At 27.3% G+C, this 14,236-nt stretch overlaps 1 protein-coding gene across 1 annotated transcript; it reads left to right on the top strand.

Moving 5' to 3' along the window:
• Positions 1-7,271: 7,271 nt before the first annotated feature.
• On the top strand, positions 7,272-13,926 carry LOC135930315 (zinc finger matrin-type protein 2-like). The gene is made up of 6 exons (XM_065467097.1): positions 7,272-7,339; positions 7,485-7,497; positions 9,120-9,311; positions 9,775-9,919; positions 11,051-11,196; positions 13,660-13,926. The coding sequence occupies exons 1-6, from the start codon at positions 7,272-7,274 to the stop codon at positions 13,804-13,806; spliced, it is 711 nt and encodes a 236-aa protein (XP_065323169.1). The 3' UTR covers positions 13,807-13,926.
• Positions 13,927-14,236: the final 310 nt, after the last annotated feature.

The following is a 14,236-nucleotide window of genomic DNA, read 5'->3' as shown; positions in this document are numbered from 1 at the left end:
GTAAAAAAAACCTTAAAAAACAACAAAAAACTGTTGTTTTTTTCATATATATGCAATGGGCAAAAACAGAACATATTTTTTTTTATAAAAACATAATTTAGACAATTTTAGAGAATTTTTAAACATAAAAATTTATAAAATTAATTTTTAAGAAAATCAATTTATATTATAAGATGATAATGATAAAGTGAAATTTCTAATACAATCTCGGTAAACTATATTTAATATGATTGTGATGTAATATTTATTTGTTAAGGAACAGATTGTCAAATTTATATATTTTGGAATGTTAAAAGTTTATTTATTCATATTGTGGTATCGTAAGAATCGAATAAAATACGAATAATGAATAATTCATTTTTTTAAAGAAATTAATATTTTTTAGAATTCTTTAGTTTATAAATTATATTGTACTTTCTTTCTTTCTTTCTTTCTTTCTTTCTTTCTTTCTTTCTTTCTTTCTTTCTTTCTTTCTTTCTTTCTTTCTTTCTTTCTTCTTCCTTCCTTCCTTCCTTCCTTCCTTCCTTCCTTCCTTCCTTCCTTCCTTCCTTCCTTCCTTCCTTCCTTCCTTCCTTCCTTCCTTCCTTCCTTCCTTCCTTCCTTCCTTCCTTCCTTCCATTCTTGTAAAAAAGATTTAAAATAAGAATAACTAATTCAATTCCAAAAACAACAGTTTTCTATATTGTTTCCACTCTTCAAACTATTTGTAGTAATCAATGTCTATAAAAATAACGTTTACAAAAAAGTAAAAGAATGCTATTATTAAGTTTCCTAGTGAAACATTTTACATTTCAGGGGCTTCACTAACCTTTACAATCTCAGGGCGCTCAAAAAATATTTTTAAAATGATTTTCAAAATCACCCTTTTTTTTTAGCTAACATTACCCAAAATCACCTTTTTTTTCTTTTTTAGAGGTGTAAAAAATAAATTTCAAAATTTTGAAGAGGCTCTTCAAATTTTTTAGGGCGTGTCTCTGCACCCCCCTCTTTAGTGACGCTTATTATGATACCAGACAAAGATAGGCGTTGATGCCGGCCATGACATTTATTATAATAAAGTCCATGTCTTCCCTTAACATTTTCCAAGCGGTTGCAGTTCATACATTATTGAAGTTGAACGAGATCGCAATCAATTCTATAGAATAAGTTCACTAAGTTTGTTGGTTAAGAGATTACACAGGTTTCCGCTCGTCAAGGCTTCTAGCCATTTGTAATCAACAATCTTTTCATAACTTTTAAAGATTTAATTATCTTCAAGAGATGAAGAGTATGATGAATTAATAAAAGATTTCGATATTTTGTTATATGAATAAAGTGTATTCATGTCAGGTTTAAATAATATGTTTCGTGTTATATTTTTATCTTAAAGTTCTATTTTATTATATTTGAATAAACTAACACGTAGAGAAACTCTTTCATTTAATTTAACATTCTTTTACCTAGATAACAAAGGTGAAAATATTTTTTGGTTAATTACTATTGTAAGAAAGGTTGTTTCGGAAGAAAAGAAGCTTTGTAACATTTCTAAGGGCTTGTTCTAGTAAATCCGCGTTAGGAAAAATAAAGCTTAAAATTAGTAAATTGTTTGTAAAGCTGGAAGACAGAAAAAAGGAAAGGGATCGGTTATAAAGTGATAATAAATCGAATGCCCATAAAATCAAGCATAAATTTTTTTCCATAATATTAAAAAGTGATCTTAAAGTCTCGATTAAATTTTTAAGAGAAAAGGCGGGGTTGAACAATATAAATGTAGTGTTCTGGGAATATGTAAGCATTTACGAATGATTAAGGCTCTAGTGGACTAATCAGTATCTACATGAGAGTGTTATTATTGGAAACAACTCCCCACCCCAATAATCTATAGCTACATGTCCAAAATAATTTTGACGTATTCGGAGCAGCGGATATTCCCATCTTATTAATTATACGTTTTAAATTATAATGACACTCTCTTCTTATATTTTAAAAAAATAATAAATTATCAATACTCTATTACTATAAAAAAAAGTAAATGTAAAAGAATTATTATTTAGAACATGAATAATTAAAAAAACCTCATTTACAATGATTGCATTAATATAGTAAATTGATTGGCATGACTATGAGATTGTTGATAGATAGTCCCCTTTTAAATTGCAATTAAAAAGATAGCAGAAAATTATCTCGAAATAATTATCATTTGAAAAATAATGAAGATGATTTTAAGCAATAATTTGGAGGATATAATAGATCTACCTATAGCCCACCCCTTAGCCTATCTCATAGATGCCAAGTTTTATTCCCTTTAAAAAATAGAAGTAAATTGAAACTACCATCCCTTCCTCTCATTTGGATTCTGACTAGAAGTAAATTTAAACATTGTTACATATAAAAATATTGTTGAAGTATTTGGACAACTATTTCTCAGATGGAGGGATGTCTGATAGAAGTGAACCTAATAGAGATAGAACATTTACCTGAGATTTCGTACCCCGGTAATTTAATAAAATTGTTATCCAGGAAGCAGATTTCATTTTGGAGGTGTTGTGTTTAAGTCTAAGGTTTTTGAATTGTCCTCAAAGTAATTTAAAACTTTTATTATTTCAGGAAAAGGACGCATTTTACATAGTCAACAAGCATAGGCGTAGCCAGGATTTTTATAAGGGGGTGGGGAATTAAAAAATTTTTGGGGGCTTGGCCCCCAGACCTCCTTTTGGGCGGGCCTTCGGCCGGGTTACTTTAGTATATATATATATAGTCATAAAATATTTTTACAAATTTTAATAAAAAAAATAAGCTTAGAACAAATATGAAATATATTTTTATTAGTTTATATAAAATAAAAATATAATAAATTACTTGTATTGTATATACCTTAATATAAGAGCATGGTAATAATTTATTCCAAACAATTATAAGAAATTTATTTATAAAAAGTAAGTAGACACATAGTTGATTTTACTCTATTATATAGAATTAGTTATAAAATATTAGGTAATTCCACTTTTACAGACGTATTTGACAGTTAGAGAATATATTACAGTTAATAATTTAACAAATTTTACTATTCAATGCTCTTGATATTAAATATAGCAACAATTTGCATTCAATTATTTAACGCCATCTATTTATTTTAAGTAAAAATCTAATTAAAATTTAATCTTCATATTATTCATCCCACAATGTCTTAAGATATTTTCTGATGTCCTTATCAATATTTTATAGTTTTCTGTAAAATATATAATTCGCTATATTGATAAAAATTACGATTATCATTTGTTAATTAGATATACTGTAAATCTACGACATATAATATTCCACTGTTTGTTTGTTCTTTAATATTTTTTTAATTTATGATATAATTTTATCAATAGTTTTATTATTATATTTTACTTTTATTAAGATAAATAAATTAAAATTACTCACTTTATAAAAAATTATATTTGATATATTATATTATTTAGTAATTTTATGGATCTATTATTAATAATCAGAGTTGTTAAAAGATACTTTTTAAATGGATCTAGATACAGATACAGATACATAGTCTCAAAAGTTATCTAGATACAGATACAGATACAGCGTCTAAAAAGTTATCAAGATACAGATACAATTTTTAAATGTATCTGTATACAGATACATTTTTTATTATGCTCTTATAGGTTTGCATAAACCTAAATTAATATTATATTGTGAAAATTCATGAAATGAGCTAAAAAATTTATTGACGCGATATTACATTTATCAGAATATAACTAAAATAATGATTTTAATATAATATATGATAATATATGATTAAATAATTATAAATAATTATTAGATTTCAGTAATAAAACATTTTCAAAATTTTGATCATTTAGGCATCCTCGTTTATCTGTAAAGACATTTTTAGCAACACTAAATAGTCTTTCCACAGGGGCGCTTGAAGGAATTGTAGTGTTATATTTAATAAATAACAATTTTATATCAGGGTATTCTTTAAAAATGCTAAAATCTCTACATTCATTTTTGAAAAAATTATTTAAAATTTGTTGATTATCAAAATTTAAATCATTATTAGAAATTATTTCTGCTGTAGGGTACTGAAAAAAATCTGAAATTAAATTATTTGTTTTTTTTTGGCAGGTTATTTGCTTGCAGTCAGTTGATGACTTTGATAATTCACCAGCTAATCTTTGTATTAATTGTTTTCTTTTATTAAGATTTTCTTCCATTTGCAACCATGTCCAATCAAGTTTAAAAAAAGGGTGGAGCATGGTTGCTATAATATTATCATCTTCAAATAAGGTCACAATAAACCTAGAATTATTAAATATTTTTAATTTATTATATTAATTTACCTATCCTCAATCCCTTTAAGTAAGGCATCTAAGAGTGGTAAACAGAATCTCAGGTTCATTTCTTTAAAATTCTTTAATTTGATAATAAGTTGTGAAATAGTTGCACAGTAATAAGCTGTGTACATATACTTATCTCCCTGCAAAATATCAAGGGAATTAGCTATTGGCTTCATTAGCTAATTTAAAATAATGCTATATATATAAATATTATTTATAACTTACTAAACAATATTCATGAATAAAATCACATTCATTAGGTAAAAACCTAGGTAGTTTTATTCCATCACATATCTTGTCTACTTTGTCAGATTTATCTTTTATAATTTCTGACATTAATTGTAAGGCATTATAGGTGGAGTTCCATCTAGTTATATTAGGACATATAAAATAACGACCAATATATTCCTTAATAATCTCAGATGAAATAGGAGACTTATTTTGCCTATTCCATATATTTTGGCATTTAAGTAGTGTTGTGCTATATATCTAATGAAGAAAATATTACTTATTTAATTAAAATTAGTTTTACCCTCTGATATTGTTTACACTGCATGGCTCTATTGGCATCCACAGTGGCTATAAGATTCAATGTGTGACTGGCACAACATTGGTGATGAGGTAAACTAAATGATTCTGATAATTCAGAATCCTGTGCAGTATTATAAAGATTTGATATAGAAATTGGCACAACTGCTTCATCTTCCAGATCATCAATTGATTCACTTGTATTATTTTCAATTGGCTTGAAAACTCTTTAATAAATTAAGTAATCAATCATATATTATGTTTATATTTATTTATAATAAAATAAACCTAAAACATTTTTTAAAATTTTTGGCATTATCTGTAATGGTCTTTGAAATTTTATTTTGAATGCAATAATCCTTAGCTATATCTTGTAAATTTTTTGCTATTTTATCATATGTATGACTACCAGTCATTCTTTTACAAGCCAACGCTACATTTTTTCTTTCCAAACTTATTGGATTTATATAATGAGCGGTTACTCCTATATATGAACTAGAAATTAAAATTTATTAAAATTGCTGAATTAATTATTCTTAATTAATTATTATACAAATTGAAATGTAAACTATACCGGCGATAGGCACTCCAACAATCTGCTGTTGTGCATATTAATGATGGTTCTATAAGACTTTTAATTATTTCTTTCTTTTCATTTTCCCATCTTTGGGAAATTCTACCAACAACTGTCTGTCGGCAAATTATATTTTTGTGTGGAGCCAAAGTGTTGATCATTTTTTTAAAAGAAGGATTTTCAACAATTGAAAATGGCTGCATGCCATCTATAATAAAAGCAATAATTAAATCATCTAAAGTGCCTTGAGTTAAAGTCAAAGGTCTTTTAGCAAAAATATTGATGGAGGATGAGCCTTGTCCAGTATTTTCTTTGGTAGTTTTATTTTCCTTCCCCTTTTTTATTTTTGTTAACAAGGTTGGATGTTTTCTCTTAAAATTTAAATTAGAATTTTAAATATATAATATCTATACCCTTATGTGCTTCAAGATATTGCACGTTGAAGTCTTACTGACGGATATTTTTGTATTTTTAGGTAGACACGGCAAACATTTTACCATTAGAGAATTGTTTTCTTTGTTTTGAGATATTATTTTAAAATATTCTCTATAAATTGGCCATGGTAAAGCAATAGAACTTGTTGTTGCTTCCTCTTCTTCATCGATATAGATCTAAATAAATATATAAACTTAAAAATTTAGTTATAAAATAAAATTTACCATTTCCATATTGTAATATTAAAATTTGTATGGTTTATTGATAAACTCGGACATAATATTTAAATTAATGAATATTTATATATATTTTTTATATATAAGTTTTAATATTTTATGTATATATAATTCTTTATTATAATATTAATAAATATTAATATATAATATATATATATATATATTTATTTCATAAGCTCATATGAAATAAAATAAATTTTACAGTCAAATATTTTTATTTATAATAAAAAAAGGGGTATATAAAATGTATCTGAAAAAGTATCTAAAAACAGATACAGATACCTCTAAAATAATATCTAGATACAGATACAGATATCTTTCTAAAAAATCTATCTAGATACAGATACAGATACTACATTTTTATATCTAGATACAGTATCTAGATACTTGTATCTAGATACTTTAACAACTCTGTTAATAATTATAATACATTTCACTTCTGTCTTAAGACTTATCTTTGGCTTATATTCCATTTATTAAAAAACATTTTTGGTTCATTTTATATATTTATAAATTTATTTTCCCAAAAATCTATAAATTATGATGAATAGTTTTATAAAAAAATATCAACTTTTACATTCTTTCTTTCAAATTATTATTTAAGATATATGCATACATATTTGAGGGTCAGGGAGTGGGGGGAGGACTAAGGGGGATATTTTTTATTAGCTAAAAATTATATTTACAAAAAGTGATAAATTTCTGAAGGGGGGAATTTTCCCTTGCCCCCCTCCACCTGGCTACGCCTATGTCAACAAGTAATCCAAATATTTAGATTTAATCATAGATAATATCCTAATCCCCAACTCAAAATAGGAGGGAACCAAGTACCTCCCTGTTGTGTGTCCTCGTTAAGGTTAATGACATGTGGGCAAAAGAGGAGTACTAGATAGTGCTATTGCATAGTAATTTTATTTTTAGATGGCTACATATACACTTGTGGGAAGCTTCATAGTGTGGATAGAGATAAGGACCATATATGGTTCCGTTATATCAAGAAACTGGCTAAGATTGGCAAAAGAAGCGACAAGATTATATGGATAAATGATGAATGAAATAAGAATAGCGGCACCAGAGAGATTCGAGCGAAGGACGAGAATGAACCCATATGATCGATAGAGACCCAGGCAATGTTGGGCTTATGAGGGAAACCATCGAATGAGATATTGTCCGAACCAAGTAATGACGATTAATAATGAAGCGATAACGTTGCAAGATGAGACTACTAGATTGGATGAAGGAGAATCACGGTAAGTGCCCTAAAGAGAGGTAACTAAGGAAAGGGGTGTTGTATGTTGCTACAAAATTTGAATAATATAAATAGAAATATAAATAATTGTAAAGGAAGCAGTTATGATTTGAATAATTGAATGTATTAAACTTTGTTGCAAAAAGCTCGTTGCAAAAAGTTTGTTGTAAAAAGTTTGCTTTTATAAATCATGATAATTGAATGTATTAAAGTTTTTAAAAAGTTTTTTTTTCTTTTATGAAAATTGATTTTGTGTTTATATAAAGAAATAATTTGTTTAATAGTTTTAGTTATTTTTTTTTTGGATAAATTTTTAAAAGAAAAATTTTGTTTAAATCAGTTAATAAAGAAATTTTAAAATTTATATTTTTATATTAAAATTATAAATTCATAACAGTTTAGTCGGCATACAGTTAGTATCGTAAACAGATAGCATATAAGGAATTTTGAAAAATCAGTAAATTTGTGATAAAAACAATATAGGAAATATTTTACGCGATCTGCTTTTGAAGCATTTTGTAAAGTTTACTTTGATAATAGCATGTTAGAGGAGAATTTTGGATATAAATGCTAATTTAAAGCTCGCATCCTCCCTTAACACCAATTCTTATTTGATATCAATAGACCCTAACCCATGTAATGATTATTTTTGGTAATAAATTCTAAACATGAAGCCAATTACGAAATATCTATCTTCGCATTGTTTTTGTAAGGCAATAAGATTTGCCGCATAAATTATTCTGTAAATCTGTGATGGGAGTTTGTTTAAAATATTATTTAATTCGGTTTAAAAGCATTTAAAAAGAATTCCTTGAGGTATTATAAGAAATTGAAAGTGAGAAGGACGTACCCCATCTAGTCCAGATGTGTAAATTGTTGAAGGAATTGATAGGCTGAATTTTTTATCATTAGATAATGATAACTTATTGAACCGGTGGTATAGAAGGTATGGATGATACGATCAATTAATTTGAAAGCCCAGTTAACTCGCCCTTATTGTTTAAATATTTTTATTTTAACGAGATAAATTATTATTCATCATTATTATTTTAGTTCTTACATGTAATCAGTTATGGGGAAGGTATCAAGATTTCCCAAGTTGTATTAAATATGGTAAAATAGATAAATACTCTGTATTTGGGAGGGATGAGACATTTATAGAGGAGTGTTAGAAAAATATCTAAAAATTTTATATTATTAAACTCATTTTTATACCTGAAAACTTTTTATAAATTGTAATAGGAGATTGCTGCAAAATGTTACATTATCATGGTTATTAAGGTCTTTTGAAGAAATGATTATTTATAAGGTCTGGTTAAAGGGTTCCTAACTGAGAAAATAAGGAATGAGGGCTATGTTTATAAAAATAAAGGGTTAAAATTACTCTGATAAATAATTTATATACGGAAGGTCCTGAAAGGTCAAACGATATGTAAATAATATAAATATACCTTAAGAAAATTTTTTAATCAATTAATTTACAAGGCTTAGTAAACTTTAATTTGGACTAACTTACAAAGTATGCTTGTACTCTATTTCTAATTTGGTATTTTTAATGAAATGCTGGTGATAATCATTAAAAATATGCTTAAACGTCGAGATTTCGTTAATAGTTGTTAAATCCTTTATTTCCATTTATGAGCAAAATCTTTAGGCTTGGATAATATTTTTCTGGATAAAATATTGAGTTTGCCATTTTTAAAAATCTGCTCAAACGGCTCAAACTGATCCATTTTACAACACTAGTTTTATACTTTATTGAACGTTTTCATTGTTTTTAGAAAGTAGCTATATGTTGGCCGACGACGTGCATTATCATAAACGTAATTATGGAAGATCATCGGAGAAAGTGGGATAAAAATGAATTTGAAAAGAAGGCATATGAAAGGTTGGTAGCAGCAGAGAAGGAAGAAGATGGTGATAAGCCTATGATACCTTTTCAAAGAGAACTATTGAGACCTAGGGATTACAAAGTTTGATTACATTTCTGATCAATAATTTTTATATAAAACACTTTGGTATTAAGTTAACATTTTTAATTGAAAATTTATATGGATTTTAGGATGAATATATTTATCGGAGATGTACTGATACCTTAAGTTGTTGTAAGCTTATACAATTGATATCAAACAATGTTCAATTTATCATATTAAGTTTATAAAAAAAATACAATATAGCCCCCTCCTTATTTTATTTATAGCCAAGTTAATTTCATAACAAATTATTTTTTTTATCAAATCATGGCTCAATATAAGCCAATTTCTTTTTTTTTAATTTATGTGGGCTAATTATATTTTTTAGCTATTGGTCACTGGTATTAATTAAAATATATATCTTTATTGTTTTTCTAATATTGTATATTTACTTTTTAATATATTACAAATAATATATATATTATTCATTTTCTTAGCTAAATTATTAAAAACAACTTATTAGTTAAATATAGAATCAAGGATTGGAAAATCTATAGTTGTCACTAAAACAACCCCAGTGGGCAATTCAGGAGGCTATTACTGTGAGGTATGTGATTGCGTTGTTAAAGACTCAATCAATTTTTTGGACCATGTAAATGGAAGAAAGCGTAATAAAATATTTTATAATATTATAAATTTTGTAATCAGATTTAAATAGTTTACAATTTAAAATTTTGCCTGATTTTTATAAAATAATATGTCAAAGAATTGCTGGCTCAACTTTAAGCCTGGGTAAACAGGCTGAACTATTTTTTTATTTTACACCAAAATCAGACCTAAAAAAAATTATTTTAAAAATACCTGGGGGGTATTTTTTTTTATGAAATACCCAAGTTGAGTCAAATATTTTAAACCATAGAAATTAAAAATAAATAAAAAAAATTTGAAAATTATGTAACATATAATATCACATTCATTCACTTATATTTTCATTTTTTTTTGATCCTTAAAATATTTATAATAAAATATTGTTCAAACTAATTATTCAACTAGTCATTATGCTAGGTGATATTTAATCAAATTAAAAGCAATAAAGATACAGTTACTTTATAAAATATAATATACTTTTTAAGGTTAAAATTTATATTAATAAGTATCATTTCTCTGTCCAAATTCATGCAATTATAATGTTGGCAGGAAGAGAGCACAAAATGACTGATACTTAATAAAAGACTATATTAAATTAAAAGCAAAACAGAAAATCAAGGTATTACCATTACCAGTCTAATTGAAAGTGTGATGATTTAAACTTACTCTTTTTATGACATGGAGAGGTAAGATTGAAAAGTTATTATATATGAAATTCATATTCACTGAAGAATGATCTGTAATGGTGAATGTGTATATATATATATTTTGATTAAAAAAAAACAAGGCCATAAAAAAATTTTGCAAACCCTGATTGAAATTTTTTTAGAAAGAAATCTCTAGGCTAGGCCTAAAAATATTAAACTCGGGTAAAAAATTTTTGTTTTAAATCTGGGCTGGGCCATCCAAATGGTACCTCCGCAGGTCTCTGATATATATTAAAAAATTGCTTATAAAACTATCAAAATAAATTTGTTTTTTAAAGGAAACTATATTTGTTCTATCTGCTCAATTTCTCCTGGTTATATTTAAAAAAAATGGGGATATATGTTGCCTAAAATAATTTTTCTAATACAGGCTTTTAATAGATACTAGTCGCATATAACAATGCATCATTATAATCAAACGATGTTTTTTATAATAAATAATAGACATCCGAAATTTGGGTATGTCCATGAAAATCGAAAGATCCACACTTAATCAAGTCAAAGAGCGCATAGAAAAACATATATTAAAAACTGAAGAAGTCAAAAAGGAATACAGTTTCGAACAAAGATTGAAGGAACTCAAACAAGAGGTTGCATTATTTTAATTTCGTAATTAAGAATGAATTATTGTTGGCTGAATTGCAAACACATTTAAACAAAATTATTTTTTAAATTTATAATAATGAGTTCATCATGAATATAGTTGACTGGACTAAATCGGTTTGAACTCTTTGAGGGGGAACATGTAATTGTTATTAATGGAATCAAAAAAGTTTGGAACTAATATTTGGAAAGATTACTGGATGAAGAAATAAAAATATGAGTCAATAATGTGAAATATGCAAAGGTGAGGGCTTGACTGTTAGTAAAGATAAAATTTTCTAACACACTCACCTTCAGAATTCTTCAGGCAAACTAAATATTCCATGAACTTTCTAATATCCCGCGAAATTTAACATGGCCATTTAAGTCACCGTAAATTACCTCTAGATGTAGTATTAATTAGAGGTCTAGATTGGACCGGTTTTCAGCCCCCCAGCCCATTCTATGGATGAATGGACGGATTGAACAATATTTTTAAAACGATGGGTGGGGTGAATTTGTAAAATATTATGGGTGCAATAAGCAGAACAGACTTCTTATTTGTTGAAAATATTTTTTTATTTATTTCATAATGTGGCATATTTTATAAATTTAAGTAAAAAATACATTAAAATTAAATATATTAAAAGAAAAATCAATCAATAAAATAATTTTTAAACATTGGGCTGGCGAGTTAATCAAGATTTTTACATAAATGGACAGGCAAATTAACAAAAAACTATGCACGTGTAGAATACAAGAAGTTGGATGCGGTTTAAAACTCGTCGATTGCAGATCTCTAGTCAAATTTTTCCTGGATTCTATTCAGTTCCATCAACTTTGGTGGGGAGGGGGGGGGGTTGGCATATGCAGAGATCACGTTTAATATTGTTTACCAATGATCACTATAGCTAATTTACTATGGTTCATTCTTTTCACATATCTATCACTTTGTCTATTCAATAATAACACTAACTCCAGCATTATCATCATCGCTACCTTGCCAAAGGAACATACTCATTCATTATACCAATCATTCTTCAACCTTTTCCTTTACATCGTCTCTTGTGTCTACCCTCCTGAATAATGCCTTAATCACTTTGTCTGCTCTTCCTGCCATCCTTCCAACATTCTACTTAACTGCCCTTGTACTGTCACTACAAACTGGTTTCCTTGCAAAGTCACAGGCTGTTTATGACCATCATATGTCTCCTTTTTGTGAATTATTTTTCGACTGGGTTCTCTATTTTTTTTTATCTGAGGCAGATGAATGTATCCTAGGGTTACTTCGAACTGTATCCCACTCATATATTATTGTGCTGTTCATAGGAGGTAGTGGAGCAAATTATTATGGTCAGATGCCCTTCTTGATATCAGTCTTTTTCTTTGTGATCCTATATATTGTGGATCACTGAGAAAAACTTCCATTAGCCATCTAGGCGCCACCACTCCCCTGTTGCACTGAGGCAGAAGGTAAGATTGGGAAGGTGGCGGGGGCTGGAATAAAATAAGAATTTTAAATATTTTTTATTGGATTAAATTTACATTCTTCGTTGAGCGATCATAAATATTTTTTTATAACACCCGAAACTGAATCTAGCCTAGTAATTGGATCTGGTACCTATGGAAAAATTGTATCCGGCATATTTTTTTAGCACTTATTTTTTTTTTTTATATAAATGATAAAATAAAATATATAAATGAAAGATCAACTTTTATTAAAACCTGGATATGATAACTTAAAAAATTTATTTTTATTTACAAACCTGAGTCAAGTCAAATTAGGGTTCATGGAGATGTAATTAAATTACCTATCGAATTTTAAAGGTCGATCCGAATCACCGATATTAAATTATAGCATTTTTGATAATAATGTAATATAGCCGTTATGAGGAAATGCGCAAATAAGAATACCGACTAGAACTTGTAAAAGCAAGTTATGGGCTTAATTTAAGAGGGAATAAATTAACATATGTAAAATTTCGTATTCAGTAATCATAAAATAGTTATTTATCCACCATTTTGATATATCGGATCAGATTGGCCTATTTTACATGTTATTACTTTAAAAAAATATATATCGACCAAGGCGCTTTAAAGATAATTTTAAAAAAGAAATTTTTCATATAAACCCTGAGATGGGCTATTTGGAAAATTAGATTCTTTTAGTAGATTGTTTAGCATGCATTCATTTATTAACTGCCAATTTTTAAAATAACAGCCAAAATTTTAAGAACATAAACACGTGACTGGGATTTAATATACTACCTCTGCAAGTCTAGGATATAAATGATGAAGAATAATTGGCGGCAGAATCATAATAGATAACGGAAGGGTGGCTTCTCGTTTTTATTAAATAGCATCCATCCTAATTTATATTTTAAATTAATATCTAGCTCATAGTTCTTTAGATTATAACAAAAAATTCCCGATATATATTTTGAATATATTGATAATTAAAAAAAAACAAGGAAGAACGGCTAAAAGCACGGAAGAAAGAGAAACAACTGGCAAAAAAGCTCCAGAAGTATCACGGCAATGGTATTCTCTCCAGTCAATCATCGGATATGGCGGCTATCATGGGATTCGGAAGTTTTAGCATGACTACTAAAAAATAATTCGCTCCGATTTATTATAATAATATATTTATATTCGTATTGGTTTGGTATAGTGGAGATGGAAAAATGTATTATTGTGACTTAAAAACATTTTATAATTGTTTTAATAATATATCACAATTTTGTAATAGATATTTTAATATTTAATTTTTATTTATAGATTAGGAGGCGTTGTTATGTTTTATAAATTCATAATCGAATGACCTCCATTATTATTCAAAATAGGCGGCATTTGATGGTGGCACCTTTTAATGCTCCGTTAAATGGGAGTTATGGACCCTCGTTTTGGGATTCAAAAATTTATCATGATTTTATTGCTAAAATTTGGTCGAAATATTGAGTGACTAGTTTTTCTACAATTGTACCTAACTTACCCCTGTTCGAAATTACCCTAGGCCTGAGTATTTGTCCAAATTGGATCCATAGTTTC

Source organism: Gordionus sp. m RMFG-2023, chromosome 5 (genome assembly GCF_954871325.1).
Source record: "Gordionus sp. m RMFG-2023 chromosome 5, tfGorSpeb1-WG-v2, whole genome shotgun sequence".
NCBI classification, from domain to species: Eukaryota; Metazoa; Nematomorpha; class Gordioida; order Chordodea; family Parachordodidae; genus Gordionus; species Gordionus sp. m RMFG-2023.
This window is presented reverse-complemented; position numbering and strand designations above follow the sequence as displayed.